Genomic DNA, 16,169 nt, shown 5'->3' with positions numbered 1-16,169 from the left:
CTAGATGGCGCTCTTGTTCTGTGTAATGACAGCGCACCTTTCTCAGCCGCTCCAGCAACGGACGCAAACCGGAAAAACTATTGGTCTGGATTTTTGTCGATAACTGGTATATCGGCAAAACCGATGAATCGGTCGATCTCTAATTACAACCATATTTTAACTATATTAACAAGTGAATGGTAGAACAAACCTTTGCCACATGAAAGATCTGAAACCTGATACATGTTGTTTTTTGCTATTAAATAAGGATTCACTTGAACTTATTCTAACTTGATGTGTATTTTAGACCAGGTGGAAGTGAAAGAGCAAAGACAAGAACTGAATGAAGAGGAGGAACATCATTTCTTTATTACTCAAATACCAAAAGCCAAAAAGACGCACACCTGCACTCAGTGTGGAAAGATTTTCCAACAAAAAGGAAACCTTCAGGCACACTTAAGAATTCACAATGGCGAGAAACCATATGCATGTCCACAGTGTGGAAAGAGTTTCACACAAAAAGGATACCTTAAGACACACTTAATAATGCATTCTGGAGAGAAACCACATGCATGCCCTCATTGTGAAAAGAGTTTCGTACAAAAAGGATACCTTAAGATACACATGAGAATTCACACTGGAGAGAAACCGTATACATGCCCTCAGTGTGAAAAGAGTTTCATACAAAAAGGAGACCTTAGAACACACATGAGAATTCACACTGGAGAGAAGCCGTATACGTGCACGCAGTGTGGAAAGAGTTACACATATTCATCTGATCTCAGAAATCATCTGCGTATTCACTCTGGAGAAAAACCATTTATCTGTGATCAGTGTGGTAAAGAGTTTATTTCATCTACACATCTAAATAAACACCTGAATATTCATTCAGATGAGGCGCCTCAATTGTGTACTCTGTGTGGAAAGAGTTTTGCAAGGCCGGAAGGATTTAAGCGGCACCAGAAAATGCATAATGAAGTGAGAGATCATGTGTGTTGTGACTGTGGGAAGGGATTTACTACAGCTCAGCATCTGAAACAGCATCAAAGAATTCATACTGGAGAAAGACCTTACAAGTGCTCATATTGTGACAAGAGTTTCAATCAGTCTGCAAACCTGAAATCACACGAGCGACTTCATACTGGAGAGAAGTCGTACTACTGTACTTAAAGTGAGAAGAGTTTCACCCAATCAAAGAATCATCCAAGTAAACAAAATCAATCAAATCAAATAATCAAAATGTCCAAGTAAATCATGCGAGATTCACATTAAGTAAATGTGAAGTTAGTTAACTAATAAACAATGAAATTTGTTGGAGAAAAAAAAATTATTGAAAATGATTGAATTATTCTTTGATTGAACATTTATTTAAAGAAATATCAAAATAAAGTTGTTGTTTTACTTTTGTTTGTTACATAAAACCTGCAATTTCATAAACATATGTATTAAAAAGTCTACAAATGTCTCTGCAATATAATAGTATTTTATGTGCGTCTATAAATGTCTATAAGCTCTGTACAATAAAACAAAATTACCATTTCACTGACAATGTGTGATTTTATGAGAAAAAGTTATCTACAGATCCAATCAGATAAAGCAAATGTATAGTGAAATAAACCTGTTCTATGGTGTTAGTATTATTTGTTCGAGTTGTAACTAACCCCAGTGATTTGTTATTTAGCCGTCAATTTCATTTCAATATGTATTTATGTTAAAGTTTTTTTTCATAGAAGTAATTTATGAAGTAACATTTTTTGACTTGCGCCACATTGCCATCAATAGGTTCTGAAATGAAACTGCAACTAAATTGGAATGAGGCAAAGATGTTTTTCAGCAGCTCGGTTAACATGGTGGTGCTGTTATTTCACTCTTTTGTTGTTTATATTATACAAAACAGACATTGTATGTTGATACAGGGCCATGGGTGTTTTGTAGAGGTGGAACGGTTCACAAAATCCTCGGTACGGTTTGTGTCATGGGTTATTTTTTTTCATTTTTAACACTTTAGAAATACTATACATCAGCATAAAATATATAGCCTTATAATCTACCATTTAAAGTATTTAAAAAATAAATTATTCCCAAGGTCATGAAATAAAAAAAAACTGAAAGAATGAGGCAGCTTGATCTTAGGAATAGACACATTGTTACAGTGACAATCATACATTAAATCTGTGAGATTCTGATACAGCAAGAGGGGAGATGCTGTTAATTTCAACAGGCTTTTCATTTATTTGTTAAAAAAAAAAAAAAAAAGGTTTACAACTGTTGGCCGTAAACAAATTGCAGCTGATAACAAAAACCCTTATTGTCAAATTTAAAGAATAGGCTTTCTTGTCACTGTCAGTGCCTACATTTATTACACCGTGTCCTCACCAGCCGTGACATGTATTAAAAGGTATCTTTTCCATTTTAATTTTTAGAAACGTTCCTATTTGCAGCATTGCAGAGAACAGAAAGTATGCTAATCTCAGGAAGGCTACTGTTTATGTGCTTTATTTAAAGGGGTCATATAATGGTACATGCACTTTTACAAGTTGCTTGTACTGAAATGTGTGTTGGCAGTGCCTGTACACAACCATCATAAAATGATAGATATCCATCCAGTGTTTTTTTTTTATCTCCTTATGTGTTTTCCCCTCTCTCAAATCAAGCCGCCCCTCCCACGATTGTTGATTGACAGCAGCGTTTCAACACAGACCCGCCCTCGCTCGTGAGCGAGCTGTCATCATAGTCCGCGCGATCATTGTTGATAGGCTGGAGCACTGTCTATGAGCAGAATGGCATCTATGCGCAGTGGTTGAGTTTTGTTTTCGAAGGGAATATTCCCCACGATCAACTGCAATGCTTTCATGTTTGCGCGAATCACTTCACCAGACTGCTTTATAAGCGAGAACATTGAAAAAGGTATTAGCTCCTGTCTGAGTATGTGTTGTTTATGTGCCTAATGACTGTCATAGTCTCACAGACTGGTTATTTTTTAAACAGATCATTAAAATGTTAGTGCTTCAGTCTTGACAGTTGTACCAAGTTGTACTGCATAGATAACGTTACGCATCACGGACAAGCCGACATTTACCGAAAAAAGTTTTTTATGACCATTAGCTGTAACATCAATCTGTCAGTGAACTAACGTATACATCAGTAAACACATAGCGTTTGTATCTCACTACTCTACTACCCTGCCAGTACACACAAAGATAGATCAAAGTGACATTACGTTAACCAACCATTCAGAAACGTCCTGTTTTCCAACTCCAGTTCAAATTGATACGGTTGCACAGTGTCCTCGGAGACTCCTGCTGCCATTCTTCAAAATATAACGTTACTCTCAACTGTTGTCAAGGCAACACTCCACGTGTGGTGTTGTAGCAAAACGCCCACAGAACAGAGGGACGGGGTGAGCAAAGCTCATTATCATTTAAAGACACATGCACTTAAAGGTCCCGTATTATCCCCCTTTTCACAAGATGTAAAATAAGTCTCTGATGTCCCCAGAGTGTGTATGTGAAGTTTTAGCTCAAAATACCCAACAGATCATTTTTTACAGCATGTTTAAATTGTCATTTTTTGGTGATCAGAAAAACGCGCTGTTTTAGTGTGTGCCCTTTAAATGCAAATAAGCTGCTGCTGCACGGCCCAGGGGGCGGAGCTTCATGAGCTCACGCTCATTCTCTCAGGACAATTTCATCTCACGGAATGATGATAATATCAGAAACTCTCAGTAACGGTGTTCATTTCGAGTCGGACAATAATGCCTACAGAGTCAGAGTGCTGTATGGAGATGGAACAGGTATAGTTTAGTAGTTTAATTACATATTTGTCATCTGCTTGTATGTATCCATTATTAATAGCCTACAAGTCTGCTGTTTCGGACCAGGTCCGAATGATGATCAAACATATACTGATGAGTTTAATAAAGTTTATTGTACATCACACAAAAGATGAAGCGTCAGTTTTACTTCAGAAAATCACCATAAGAGCTGAGTAAACACAGTAAGTTATAAGAAGTGCGCAAGTACATAAACGAATTTCGGTAGAGTTGAGGGAGCATTTTCTTTAAAAACAAAATAATTCCACCTCGTCTTCAGCGGCTGCCTCAGATTTCGGGAGTAAATAGAGAGAGCTATGTGGATTAATACATCCAGCCACACAACACCTACAACGCTTGGGAGACATTCTCGTCAGTGCAGCAGCTGTGAACTCGATCAGGGCGGGGCGATGTTGAAACGGCAGTGTCTGTCAACACTCGTGGGCGGGGCCTGTGCTTTGTGACGTCACTAAAACAGCATTCTGAAAACAGGTCATTGGGAGACACTGCTGATGATTTATGGGGATTAATAAAAAAGGAGTGAGCGGATTTTTATCACTAATGGCTGGTTGTGTACACACACTGCCAACACACATTCATGTTCAAACAGCATGCAAAAGTGAATTTTGCATAATAGGTGACCTTTAAACGGCGTGCTGAAAACAGAGCTGTTTTTGACCAGGTAAAATGGGTGTTTTCTTACAATACTAATGAGAATTTTTAATTAAAGTATATTACAAACTTTTTAATTTAGACCCTAAAGAATCATATTAGTTTGTACAAAATGGCATTATATGTTAATGTTAAAAGTGGCTGTGTGAGTTTGCATATCATTTTGTGTGTGTCTTATTGCCATACTGAAAGCAACATGAAAGTTCAAACTGTCAGTTAAGAGAGAAATTTGATTTGCCTCACTTTTTTTTCCGCTATTTACAAATCAAAATTATGTTAAGTCCATAATTTATCGTTTTGAACTCCTTCCGGAGAAGCATGTCTTTTTCGATTTTCTTTTTAATCCTCCTGACTCTAGGCATCTTATTTTGAAATGTATTTGTTTATTTGGAAGCTGCCTTTCAGCCCCTACTGTAAGATTTAAAGAGGCCTGGGAGGAAAACCTAGGAGTTGAGCTCTCCGAAGATACGTGGGACAGGTGCTTGACTACGATACATGCCTGTTCAGTCAACAGCAGACACCAACTGATCCAATTCAAAGTTATCCACAACTTACATTACACTAAATCCAAATTGCATAAAATTTCCCCCTCTGTTTCACCAATGTGTGACAGGTGTAAGGTGGCAGAGGATACAGCCTCTCATGCTTTCTGGTTTTGCCCTTTATTGTTTGGATTTTGGTCAAGCATTTTTGACTGGTACTCCAAGGCTTACAATAAGCCTCTTTCACTAGATGCTGAACTTACCATCTTTGGCTTCTCACAGCGCACTTCCTGCCTTTCAGGTGCATTGCAACAGTCCCTAATGCTGGTCATGGCTAAGAGACTTGTGCTTAAAAACTGGAAATCACCCTCACCCCCTTCCTTCCATATGTGGATTATGGACATGATCTCTGTCATACAGATGGAAAGACTCCGACTTTTGAGGACTGACTCTATTGAAAAGTTTTCTGCTGTTTGGGGTTCATTTCTTGGGCAAGTTGACAACTCAGTCGGCCCCCAGTGACTTCTCTAAGGTTTAAGCTGCATATCCCTTCTGGACACCTAGACTGTTATGCAGCTTTATACTAATGTACTTTTATATATTGGACCAAATGTATATTATTAAATTTCTTCTTTTTTCCCCCCTTCTTTCATGTGTGTGTATAGTCCGAGCCTGTGTTTGTTCTGTGTTTTAACTTTAAAAATTCTTGGCTGTGATTTTGATTGACTACATAGCGTCCCATAGTTACTACGCGTCTGGTGTGGACAGTCAAATTATTTGTCGCTGGAATCTTATCGCATCGTGTCTGGTTAGGACACGGTGTAACATTCGCCTCTGTGCCATATGATAAAAAACACGTTACTCTGCGTGTGGCCGGACCCGAACAATACACACGTGTCTCGAATCAACAAGTGAATTGAAGATAGGGCGAAGGCATTCCTTCAAGACTAAGGGGCTCTAACCATGAGGTCGGAGCCTTGAGGGACAATGTTCTGAGCGGCCTAAGCTTGCGTAGAGTTCAAGGCCAAGCTAAACAGACAGGACCCATGCTTGTAGAGCAGGGACGTCTGTGTACATATGTCGCCAATGGATACTCCACTGGACCGTGCCCAGGAGGAGGCCATGCCACTGGTGGAGTGGGCCCTGACTCCGATGAGGCACTGGAGGCCCATAAAAGCGTAAGATAGCATAATTGCATCCACTTATCTAGTGAGATAATCTCTGCTTTGTGACCGGATGTCCTTTGGTGTGTCTTCCAAAGCACATGAAAGCTGCTCTGATTGTCTGAAATGAGAAGAGCAGAGAGAGTAATGACCTGTGCTCTGAGTTGAGAGCACCTTTGGTACGTTACCACTTATTGGTTTGAAGATGACTTTACAGTCCTTGGGCCCAAACTTAAGGCAAGACACGTTCACAGAGAGCTATTGCAAGTCACCCACGCGCTTAAGACTGATGCTAAGGCTGGCAGAAGGGCATTCTTCAGCGAAAGGGGTGCAGCTTTGCCGACTGAAGGGGCTCGAATTCATAAGTCAGCTTTATTTGGGGTTCTTCCGGAAAATGTTAAACTTACAGCTTTAGAGATGGATAATATTGCACTTTGCACACTGTTGGCTAGACGACTTATACTAATTAATTGGAAGCTGCCATCTCCTCCAACCAGTAGGTTTTTGACCTACTTTTTGCCCTCAATCTTGAAAATATTTAATTTGGAGTTAGAATGAAACCCGATCTTTTCTTAAAAGCTTGGAGCCCATTTTTAGATTATTTTAAGGTGACAAGCTCTGAATAAAACTTATTTTTATCTGGTTTATTTAGTTGTTTATATGTATATGCATGCATATATTACTGTGATTATATGTTCATTCGTATGTGAGCATTTATTATGCATGTTTAATTTTTTGCTTGTTTCCCTCCATTTAATTTTGTTACAATCTGATGCTTGTACTGTGCTTGAGATGCTTTTTCTTAAAAAAAATAATAATTTTTTCACAATGAACATAGTTACCCTGATTCCAAGCATTTTGAATAAATGTAGTTTAATTATTTAAATAAAATAAGATAAATGCAACAAAAAAAATTAATTCCAAGCCTTACATCACTAAGTGCAATGCAAAGTGTCATATGCACGCCGCCACTGGACTCTAGAGCAGTGGAGACGTGTTCTCTGGAGTGACAAATCCTGCTTCTCTGTCTGGCAATCTGATGGACAAGGCTGGCTTTGGCAGTTGCCAGGAGAACGGTACCTGCATTGTGCCAAGTGTAAAGTTTGGTGGAGGGGGGATTATGATGTGGGGTTGTTTTGTCAAAGGTTGGGCTTAGCCCCTTAGTTCCAGTGAAAGGAACTCTTAATGCTTCAGCATACCTAGATACTTTGGACAATTGCATGCTCCCAACTTTGTGGGAACGGTTTGGGGATGGCCTCTACTGTTTCCAACATGACTGCGCACCAGTCCTGACCTCAACCCGATAGCACACTCTGTCTCCGCTCCACAAAGGTCTGTGGTGGGCGTTCTGGCGCAATATGGCTGATGTCGCATCCTCCAGGTGGATGCTGCACATTGGTGTCACTTTGGGTGTTCCTGTGCACCCAGGAACCCTGTATATTCTCTTCTTGTAACACATTATTTGCCATTGTGAGGTATTCTTTGAAAAGTACCCCTTATCGCACAATGTTGCCCTGAGGCAACAAAAAGAAAAACTGAATTTGTACATGAGAAATTAAAAAGTTTATAAAACCTACCAAAAGGCTTCTCTACACCTTCATACACACACATTTTTAATGTACAGTGTTGTATTACAAATTTATTAAATGTTTAATTTAGGTTTCCACTGCAATAGTATATAAACTGAGAAAGTTTAGTAGAGTGATTTCAGATGATGATTGAGTTTCCAGCAAGAGATTCCTGCCAGACCTGTTTTTCCATTGAAAGTTAAATGAGTCAGATCACGGACACTCTAACCTTTTGTCTTTAATGGCTCATTGGAGCCCCAGACATTGAATAGTTAGGCTGATTGGATTAGCATATATGCGTTTGAATAGTTATGCTGATTGGATTAAGAGTGGTGACACTCTGGAGTCTGGGGCGGGTTCCTTAACCTGTATACTTCATTTACATGCTTTGTTCAACCTCAATGTAAATCCCTTCCCCTAAATGTATATAAAATTGCAAGGCAACTTTCTTTAGATTAGATTGTTGGATGACTGCAGCAACGCAAAGCGAAGTCCTCAATAAAGAATAACTTCTGCTTGAACGATATCCCAACGTCTCCTGGTCATTTTAAATAAGATTACTAAAGCAAATAATCTTGCCTTCTCACCTTCAAATGGTGCATGCTAGTGACTCCCAACCCTTACTGGACTGTTCTTTGATACTTTTTCAAACATTCTAATTGGTTGCAGTCATTTGAAGAAACATGTACTGAACATAGGGCTTGAGAAGGCAACGCTGTACTGTAGAGGGTTAATATTCTGGAATAACGATAATAAATGCATTTGTTCTCAATTCGAGTACAGTATAAAGTATATTATAATCAGATATGATGACATTACAGTAATTATTACAGCGAAAGCTAATGTTTTATTATAAATAATAATAGTTATTTTTATTTGGGGGTTCGGTTTTTCCACATGAAACAAACAGCTCTGCTGTATAATAAATGTTCTTAACTGTTTAAATTTTGAGGTAGAAACAGATTTTAAAATAGATTTCAAAAGATTTGTCTTATAGCTTGTTGAATTAAATTAAACAAAAACTATAGTTTTTCGGTTCCTTGCCACTGTTGCCTTTGGCTTGCTCAGTTGGGGATATTTTTGGGATATTTAATTTTATTTTATCAATCTATAAATTCCACTAGAAACAAACCTTGTTGTATTATTTTATTTTAATTTAATACTGTGAAGCTGCTTTGATACAATCTGTATTGTGAAAAGCGCTATACAAATATACTTGACTTGACTTGACTTGACTTGACTATACTGGAATGAGCCAAAAATGCTTTTCAGCAACTCGGTGGTGCTGTTATTTCGCTCTATTGTTGTTTATATTATACAAACATACATTGTACGTATATAGGACCACATGCAGATGTTTAGAATATCAACATTTCTACAAAGAGAATCCACAATATGCCAGTAAACAGTGTAAGATGGTACTTTGTCTCTAGTCAAACAACAACAAAGACGTCTTGATATTTGAATGCGCCTCAGTGCGGTTTCCACTTTGTGAGTGCAAACCTAAAACAAGTATAGATTAGATGATAGAAAGTGAAAGATCTGATACTAGACAGATACCTGAACTCTTGTTTTCTGTTAGTAAATCAGGGTTCACTTGAATTTTCACATTTATCCTCCTTAAACTGATTCTAACTCCTTAATATGTTTATTTCAGACCAGATGGAAGTTAAAGAGCAAAGACAAGAACTGAAGTAAAAGGTAACAATGCTGTAGTTTGTTTCAACGGGTTCACACCAATAAAATGAGTTTAATGTGCCAATTTACAGAAGATCTCAGACATCACCATAATGAATGAGCTGAAAACAGGGAACTCTTGGCTTTTCAGCAGCAGTTTAACATGATGGCCCTGTACATTTTAAATGCAGATTGGATAAAAACACAGTGATCACAGTTCACACCTGCAGTGAAGCCCCTCCCACAACAATTCACCAATAAATACTGGGAATATTCCCATCATCCTACAAGAGAAGGACAAACTCCAGGAGTAGCAGCTGAAATCTGTGTGACTGTTAAAGATGGAGTTTATTAAAGAGGAGATTGAAGACATGAGTGATCCAGAACCATCCAGAATAAAACATGAAGATACTGAGGAACAAATAGGTTGGTGTCCATTCTTGATTCTTCATTGTTGACTGCTTTGGTAGATGTGAATTAATAAGCAGTATATGGATGATAAATAGAGAAATACATTCAAATGATCATAACCTTGTATATAGCAGTTGTCAAACACATGTTAACTATATTGTCAAATGAATGACAGAACAATCCTTACGAAAAAGAAGTTTATTCAAGTGTGCTATTAGTATACTTCTTTTAAACTAAAAATAATAACATATATTTTCAGTCTACTTATTATGTACTTAAAATTGCACTCAAGTATACTTGACTCATAGGTACTGACAGAAAGGTCTAAGTATATTTGGACTATAGGACTCAATCTTTTGATCGAAATATACTTAAAAGTATAAATAAGTATTCTAAATATACTTGTCTTGATGTTGTTTATTTTTTTAATTTAGAAACATTAAATACTTTTTCACATACTTTTACACTGAAAATATTGGTTTATAAAGAAAACAGGCTATTTCCCTAATTCTGAGTATCTGAATGTTTGTGAAGGCTAGTCCACTGCTAGTGTACACAGGCATTTACTTCAAATCTCCCCCTGCCGTTGACTGAATTTTCCGGCTATCCATGTTTTCACTGTTGGACGGTACGGGGACTATTACGCATCTTCGGATATAAACACAGGGGTAGAAGAAGCAGAAACAACTGATAGAGGATTGCTTACGCAAATGTAAACGGCACGATCATCAAAACAATATTAATCAAAACTGCCAAACGTTACCGTAAGCGTTAATGACTGTGAAACTTTGGGGTGTTGTTGGACTGGATCTACTCCATGTTTGTTTTGATCATCGTTTGTCTTTGACAAAAATGCGATTTTCTGAAGCCATGAAGCTAAGATTAAATGTATTTAGAATGGAAATATTTAAATAGGAACTTAGTATACTTATAGTATACTTATTATATACTTATTACATAATATATAAATAGTAAACTATAAGTATGATGGTATGGTCACTTCGTTCACAAATGCTACAAAGGTATGTTCACAAAACTTACAAGTATACAAAGTATAAAACTATTAAACTATAGATTACTGAGAGTACACTTCAAAGTGTACTTTTATAAACTAAAAACATTTACTACAAGAATTAAAATAGTAAACCAGAATTATACTTGTATAATAAGTTAATTTGTAGTAAAGATGCAGTACAAATGAGAAACATAGTTCTAAACTAGTTGTGCAGTTAAAGTTTGCTACTTTTGTACCTATAGTGCACTTAAATGCTTACCTTTATACACTAAAAGTGGGCAGATTTAGTCCCAAGCAATATTGAAATGGTACAATTACAAGTATACTACGAGTACATTGACATTAGTATACTTACTACATAAAGTATACTTAAAATATACTTGAGCATTACTTGAGTATAATTCATGAAATTAACTTAAAGTACACTTCTTTTTCGTAAGGGTAAACTTTTGCCAAATGACATATCTGAAACCTGATCTCTGTTGCTTTCTGATATTAAATCAGGGTTCACTTGAACTGATTCTAACTGTATTTCTGTGTATTTTAGACCAGGTGAGAGTGAAAGAGCAAAGACAAGAACTGAATGAAGTGGAGGAACATCGTAACTTTACAATTCAAAGAACAAAAGCCAAAAAGACGCACACCTGCACTCAGTGTGGAAAGAGTTTTACACGGAAAGGAAACCTTAAGACACACATGATAATTCACACTGGAGAGAAACCGTATACATGCACTCAGTGTGGAAAGAGTTTCACAAATTTAACTGATCTCAAGTATCATCTGCGTTTTCACTCTGGAGAAAAGCCATTTAACTGTGATCAGTGTGGTAAAGATTTTATTTCATCATCACATCTAAAACTACACCTGAAAGTTCATTCAGGTGAGAGGCCTCATGTGTGTTCTCTCTGTGGAAAGAGTTTTTCAAGGCTGTTCTGTTTTAAACTGCACCAGAAAACACATGATGAAGTGAAAGATCATGTGTGTTGTGACTGTGGGAAGAGCTTTACTAGAGCTGACTATCTGAAACAGCACCAAAGAATTCATACTGGAGAAAAACCTTACAAGTGCTCATATTGTGTCAAGAGTTTCACTCAGCCTGGATCTCTGAAATCACACGAGCGAATTCATACTGGAGAGAAGCCGTACCACTGTACTCAGTGTGAGAAGAGCTTCACAAATTTAGGTAATCTCAATTGTCATCTGCGCATTCACTCTGGAGTGAGAGATCATGTGTGTTGTGACTGTGGGAAGAGCTTTATTACATCTTGTGAACTGAAACGGCACAAAAGAATTCATACTGGAGAAAAACCTTACAAGTGCTCATATTGTGACAAGAGTTTCACTGATTCTGGACACCTGAAATCACACGAGCGAGTTCATACTGGAGAGAAGCCGTATCACTGTACTCAATGTGAGAAGAGTTTCACCGAATCAGGTAATCTAGTGAAGCATATTAAAAAGTGTTGTTCTGTGTCACAGTGAGCAAATGTTTTCATCAGATCCCAAACTTTGAGGGAAATCATGTGAGATTCACATGTGGAGTTAGTTAACTAATAAACTAATGTTTCTGTGAAATGCCACAACATTTGTGTTTTATATGTTGGAAACAAGAAAATTATTGAATTATTCTTTGAATGAACGCTTACTCAAAGAAATGCCCAAATTTAAAAAGAGACTGGAAACAAATGTAAGAAAAACAATATCAGTTATTTGTCCATATACTGTATGAAACAATTCACTCAATATCTGTTTTTAAATTTAATATGGAGGGTGTTTTTATCTTTTGTTTGTTTAGTTATAAAACCTGTTATTTCATAAACAGATGTATTAAAAAACCTACACATATCTCTGCAATATTAAAGAGGTCAATAAGCTCTGTACAATAACAACAAATAATTACAAATTTCACTGACAATGTGTGATTTTGTGAGTAAAGGTTTCTACAGATCCAATACTTCAAATAAACAATGAGATTCAGATAAAGCAAATGTATTGTGAAGTTAACTCGTGTTCTGTGACATTAGTTTTGTGGAAGTTGTTTCTGACTTGTCATTTAGTTTTCACTTTCATTCCATATATACATTAAAGAGTTTTTGAAAGACAAATTTCTCACGTTCACATTAGGTTTGTGAAATAATATTGTTGACCTAAGACAAATTGCCATCCAAAGGCTCTGTATAATAAATGTTCTAAAACTGTTCTAATTCTAAGAAGTTCGCTCTATTGTTGTTTATATTATACAAACATACATTGTAGGTATATAGGACCATATGCGGATGTTTATAATATCAACATTTCTACAAAGAGAATCCACAATATGCCAGTAAACAGTGTAAGATGGTACTTTGTCTCTAGTCAAACAACAACAAAGACGTCTTGATATTTGAATGCGCCTCAGTGCGGTTTCCACTTTGTGAGTGCAAACCTAAAACAAGTATAGATTAGATGATAGAAAGTGAAAGATCTGATACTAGACAGATACCTGAACTCTTGTTTTCTGTTAGTAAATCAGGGTTCACTTGAATTTTCACATTTATCCTCCTTAAACTGATTCTAACTCCTTAACCCTCAGAGAGTCCTCGGTCACTTCTGACCGAAAAATTTTCTGTTTTGAATTTTTTAAAATCACAGCTTCATCGGAAGGGGTGTGCAAAGCAGCCGGTATTTGTATCTGTATTTGTATTTGTTGAGGGGGGGAAAAGTATTTGTATTTGTATTCGAGTAAAATTCAAAATAGGTGTAAAAATCCATTTTTTTTTTTGCGTTACACTTCTAATTTACGTTATAGTGTAAGTATTCTTTAATTATATCCATTATAATAATGGATATGCAATATTGGTTGATGTTTTTCCATAAATCCAGCAATGAACATGTAACAAGGAACGTCATTGAAAAGAAAATAACATAACAGCCATTACCAACGTTAACATTACTCTGTCAACAGCCTATTGTCTAAATTACCGAGCTAACAGAGCTACTAGTGTTGTCACGGTACCAAAATTTCAGTATTCGGTACCAATACCACTGAAAATCCACGGTTCTCTGTACCAATTTCGGTACCAAAGCTTAATTTAGATTAAATTTACATATATTAAAGTGTATATCACGGTTACAAAGATGGAAACTATTAAAAACACTTTACAATAAGATTCAATTTGTTAGATAACATTAGATAAAATGACCTAACAATAAACAATAGTTATATACTGTCACAATTATTCTCCTTGGGGTTCATTTAAAAATACATTTTTAAAATCAAAAGTTAACATTATTTATGTTAACATTATTTAATGCACAATGACACATACAAAAAAACACATACAAAAACACGTTGCCATAAGGGGTTGTTCACGTAGCGCGTTTTTTGCGCGTGCAGATTTCAAATGTAGGCGCGCGGCAAGCGCGCTTATAATAATAGAAGCGAACGGCGCGCTCGTTTTTCCAGGCGCGCCTATGTTGGTTGCATAGCAACGACAGACGCGGCGCGAACTGCGCTCTTCATGATGACGAGGAAGTATCAGCAAAGAATTAATTGATTTCTAGCCCTTGCATTAGCTTTAGATAGCCTATATTTATGGAGATGAGAAATGAAATAAAAAGCCGTCATCATGTCATTAATATCAGTCCATCAGAAAAGCTGTTCTAGGCTTATTCTTGGCTGGATAACTCTTAGCAGGTTTAAAAAGCCCTTTCAAAATTAAATATGAATGCAGTTTTGGATTAAATAAAAGTACAGCCAAGTCAAATAAAACACGTTTTATCTCCTGTATTTGGTAACACTACAATAAGATACCATTCATTAACATTACTTAATGCGTACAATCTACAAATCGGCCACAATTCAAAAAAAAAGTACACCGCAGTAAAGGGGTGACACTCTACAACATCAAGAGTGCAAAAAATTCACACCCACCCACACACACACACATACAAACACACTTTTATACACATACACACCAATAAATTCAGATTACAAAAAATCTGTTTTGAATTTTTAAAAATCACAGCTTCATCGGAATGTTACGAAACTTGGTGACTTTTCTGGCAGTAGGTATGTGAATACAAAAAAAAATTGAGCTCATGATCCGAGCATGCTAAGTGGTCATAAAAAAAATAGTCACACTCGTGGTCTTCGGTCAAAAATGACCCCCATAGGAAATGAATGGGAAATTGACAAAAACACAAAAATTCTCTACAAATCGGCCACGATGCAGAAAAAAAAGTGCTCAGCAATGAAGGGGTGAAACTCTAAAACATCAAGAGTGAAAAACATAACATAAAAAAAAAAAAAAATTGTTTTATATATATATATATATATATATATATATATGTATGTATATATATATATATATATATATATATATATATATATATATATATATATATATGTATATGTATATGTATATATATATATAATTAATATAATAATAATTAAAATTATTAAAATAACTAGATGTACCGCATGGCGGTACAAAATATGACTGCCGCTCAGGCCTGCACTGGCTTTCCACAAAAATAAATGACATGGAGCAATTTGGCTGTATTGCATGTTTATGTATATAAGTTGTATATTTTAAAAGACTGTCTGGAGTATTCCTGTGGATCATGGATAATTTAGAGTTTTGTAATTATTTGCCATTACTATTGAAGTTTTATGTCAAAAGTCATTAGTTTAGACACTTAACATCCATAATGTGAAAACGTCACATCCATAACAGTGGTTTTCCCTACATAATGTATTACAAAAATGAGTTTCAAAAACACACTTATTGTGTTCAAGCAAGTCTTTTTCATGCTACATCGGCAGTTTGTTTAATAATTCACAGAGTTTGTAGGACACTTGTAAAGTGTGTGTATTTCATGTTATGTCCATAACGCTGATAAAATGTATTCATAGTGTGTGTCTGTGTGTGTGTGTGTGTGTGTGTGTGTGTGTGTGTGTGTGTGTCTGTGCGTGTATGTATGCGTGCGTACATGTGTGTGCGCGTGTGTGTTTGTGTGTGTGTGTGTGTCTGTGCATGTGGATTTGTATGTGTGTGTATGGGTGTGTGTCTGTGCGTGTGGATGTCAGTGTGTGTGCATGCTTGCGTTTGTTAGGTGTATTGCATTTTTAGGTGTCCAGTCACTTCTGACCGGGAAGGCACTGAGTGTGACTGCTAAACGAAGACTCTTAATATGTTTATTTCAGACCAGATGGAAGTTAAAGAGCAAAGACAAGAACTGAAATAAAAGGTAGCAATGCTGTAGTTTATTTCAACGGGTTCACACCAATAAAATGATCTTAATGTGCCAATTTACAGAAGATCTCAGACATCACCATAATGAATGAGCTGAAAACAGGGAACTCTTGGCTTTTCATCAGCAGTTTAACATGATGGCCCTGTACTTTTT

At 36.5% G+C, this 16,169-nt stretch overlaps 2 protein-coding genes across 9 annotated transcripts in view; one reads left to right on the top strand and one right to left on the bottom strand.

The window, feature by feature from the left end:
• Nucleotides 1-12,874, top strand: part of LOC307167496 (uncharacterized protein) — a 69,063-nt gene extending 56,189 nt beyond the window's left edge. For 4 of the 7 annotated variants that reach the window (XM_079886655.1, XM_079886653.1, XM_079886654.1 and 1 more), the window contains one exon: nt 287-2,212. In XM_079886655.1, coding sequence (XP_079742781.1) covers nt 287-1,149 — 863 coding nt within the window. In that variant the 3' untranslated portion in view covers nt 1,150-2,212. Of the gene's footprint in view, nt 1-286; nt 2,219-9,332; nt 9,377-9,543; nt 9,779-11,325 lie in introns of those variants that run through there. The other 3 variants (XM_079886651.1, XM_079886650.1, XM_079886649.1) reach the window with 2 other exon arrangements.
• Nucleotides 1-16,169, bottom strand: part of LOC307167486 (uncharacterized protein) — a 565,869-nt gene that overhangs the window by 191,390 nt on the left and 358,310 nt on the right. The gene's annotated exons all lie outside the window — the stretch shown is intronic.

This window comes from Squalius cephalus, assembly GCF_949319135.1.
Source record: "Squalius cephalus genome assembly, chromosome: 11".
Classification (NCBI taxonomy): Eukaryota; Metazoa; Chordata; class Actinopteri; order Cypriniformes; family Leuciscidae; genus Squalius; species Squalius cephalus.
Note: the sequence above shows the minus strand (reverse complement) of the source record. Positions and strands in the feature narration are given on the sequence as shown.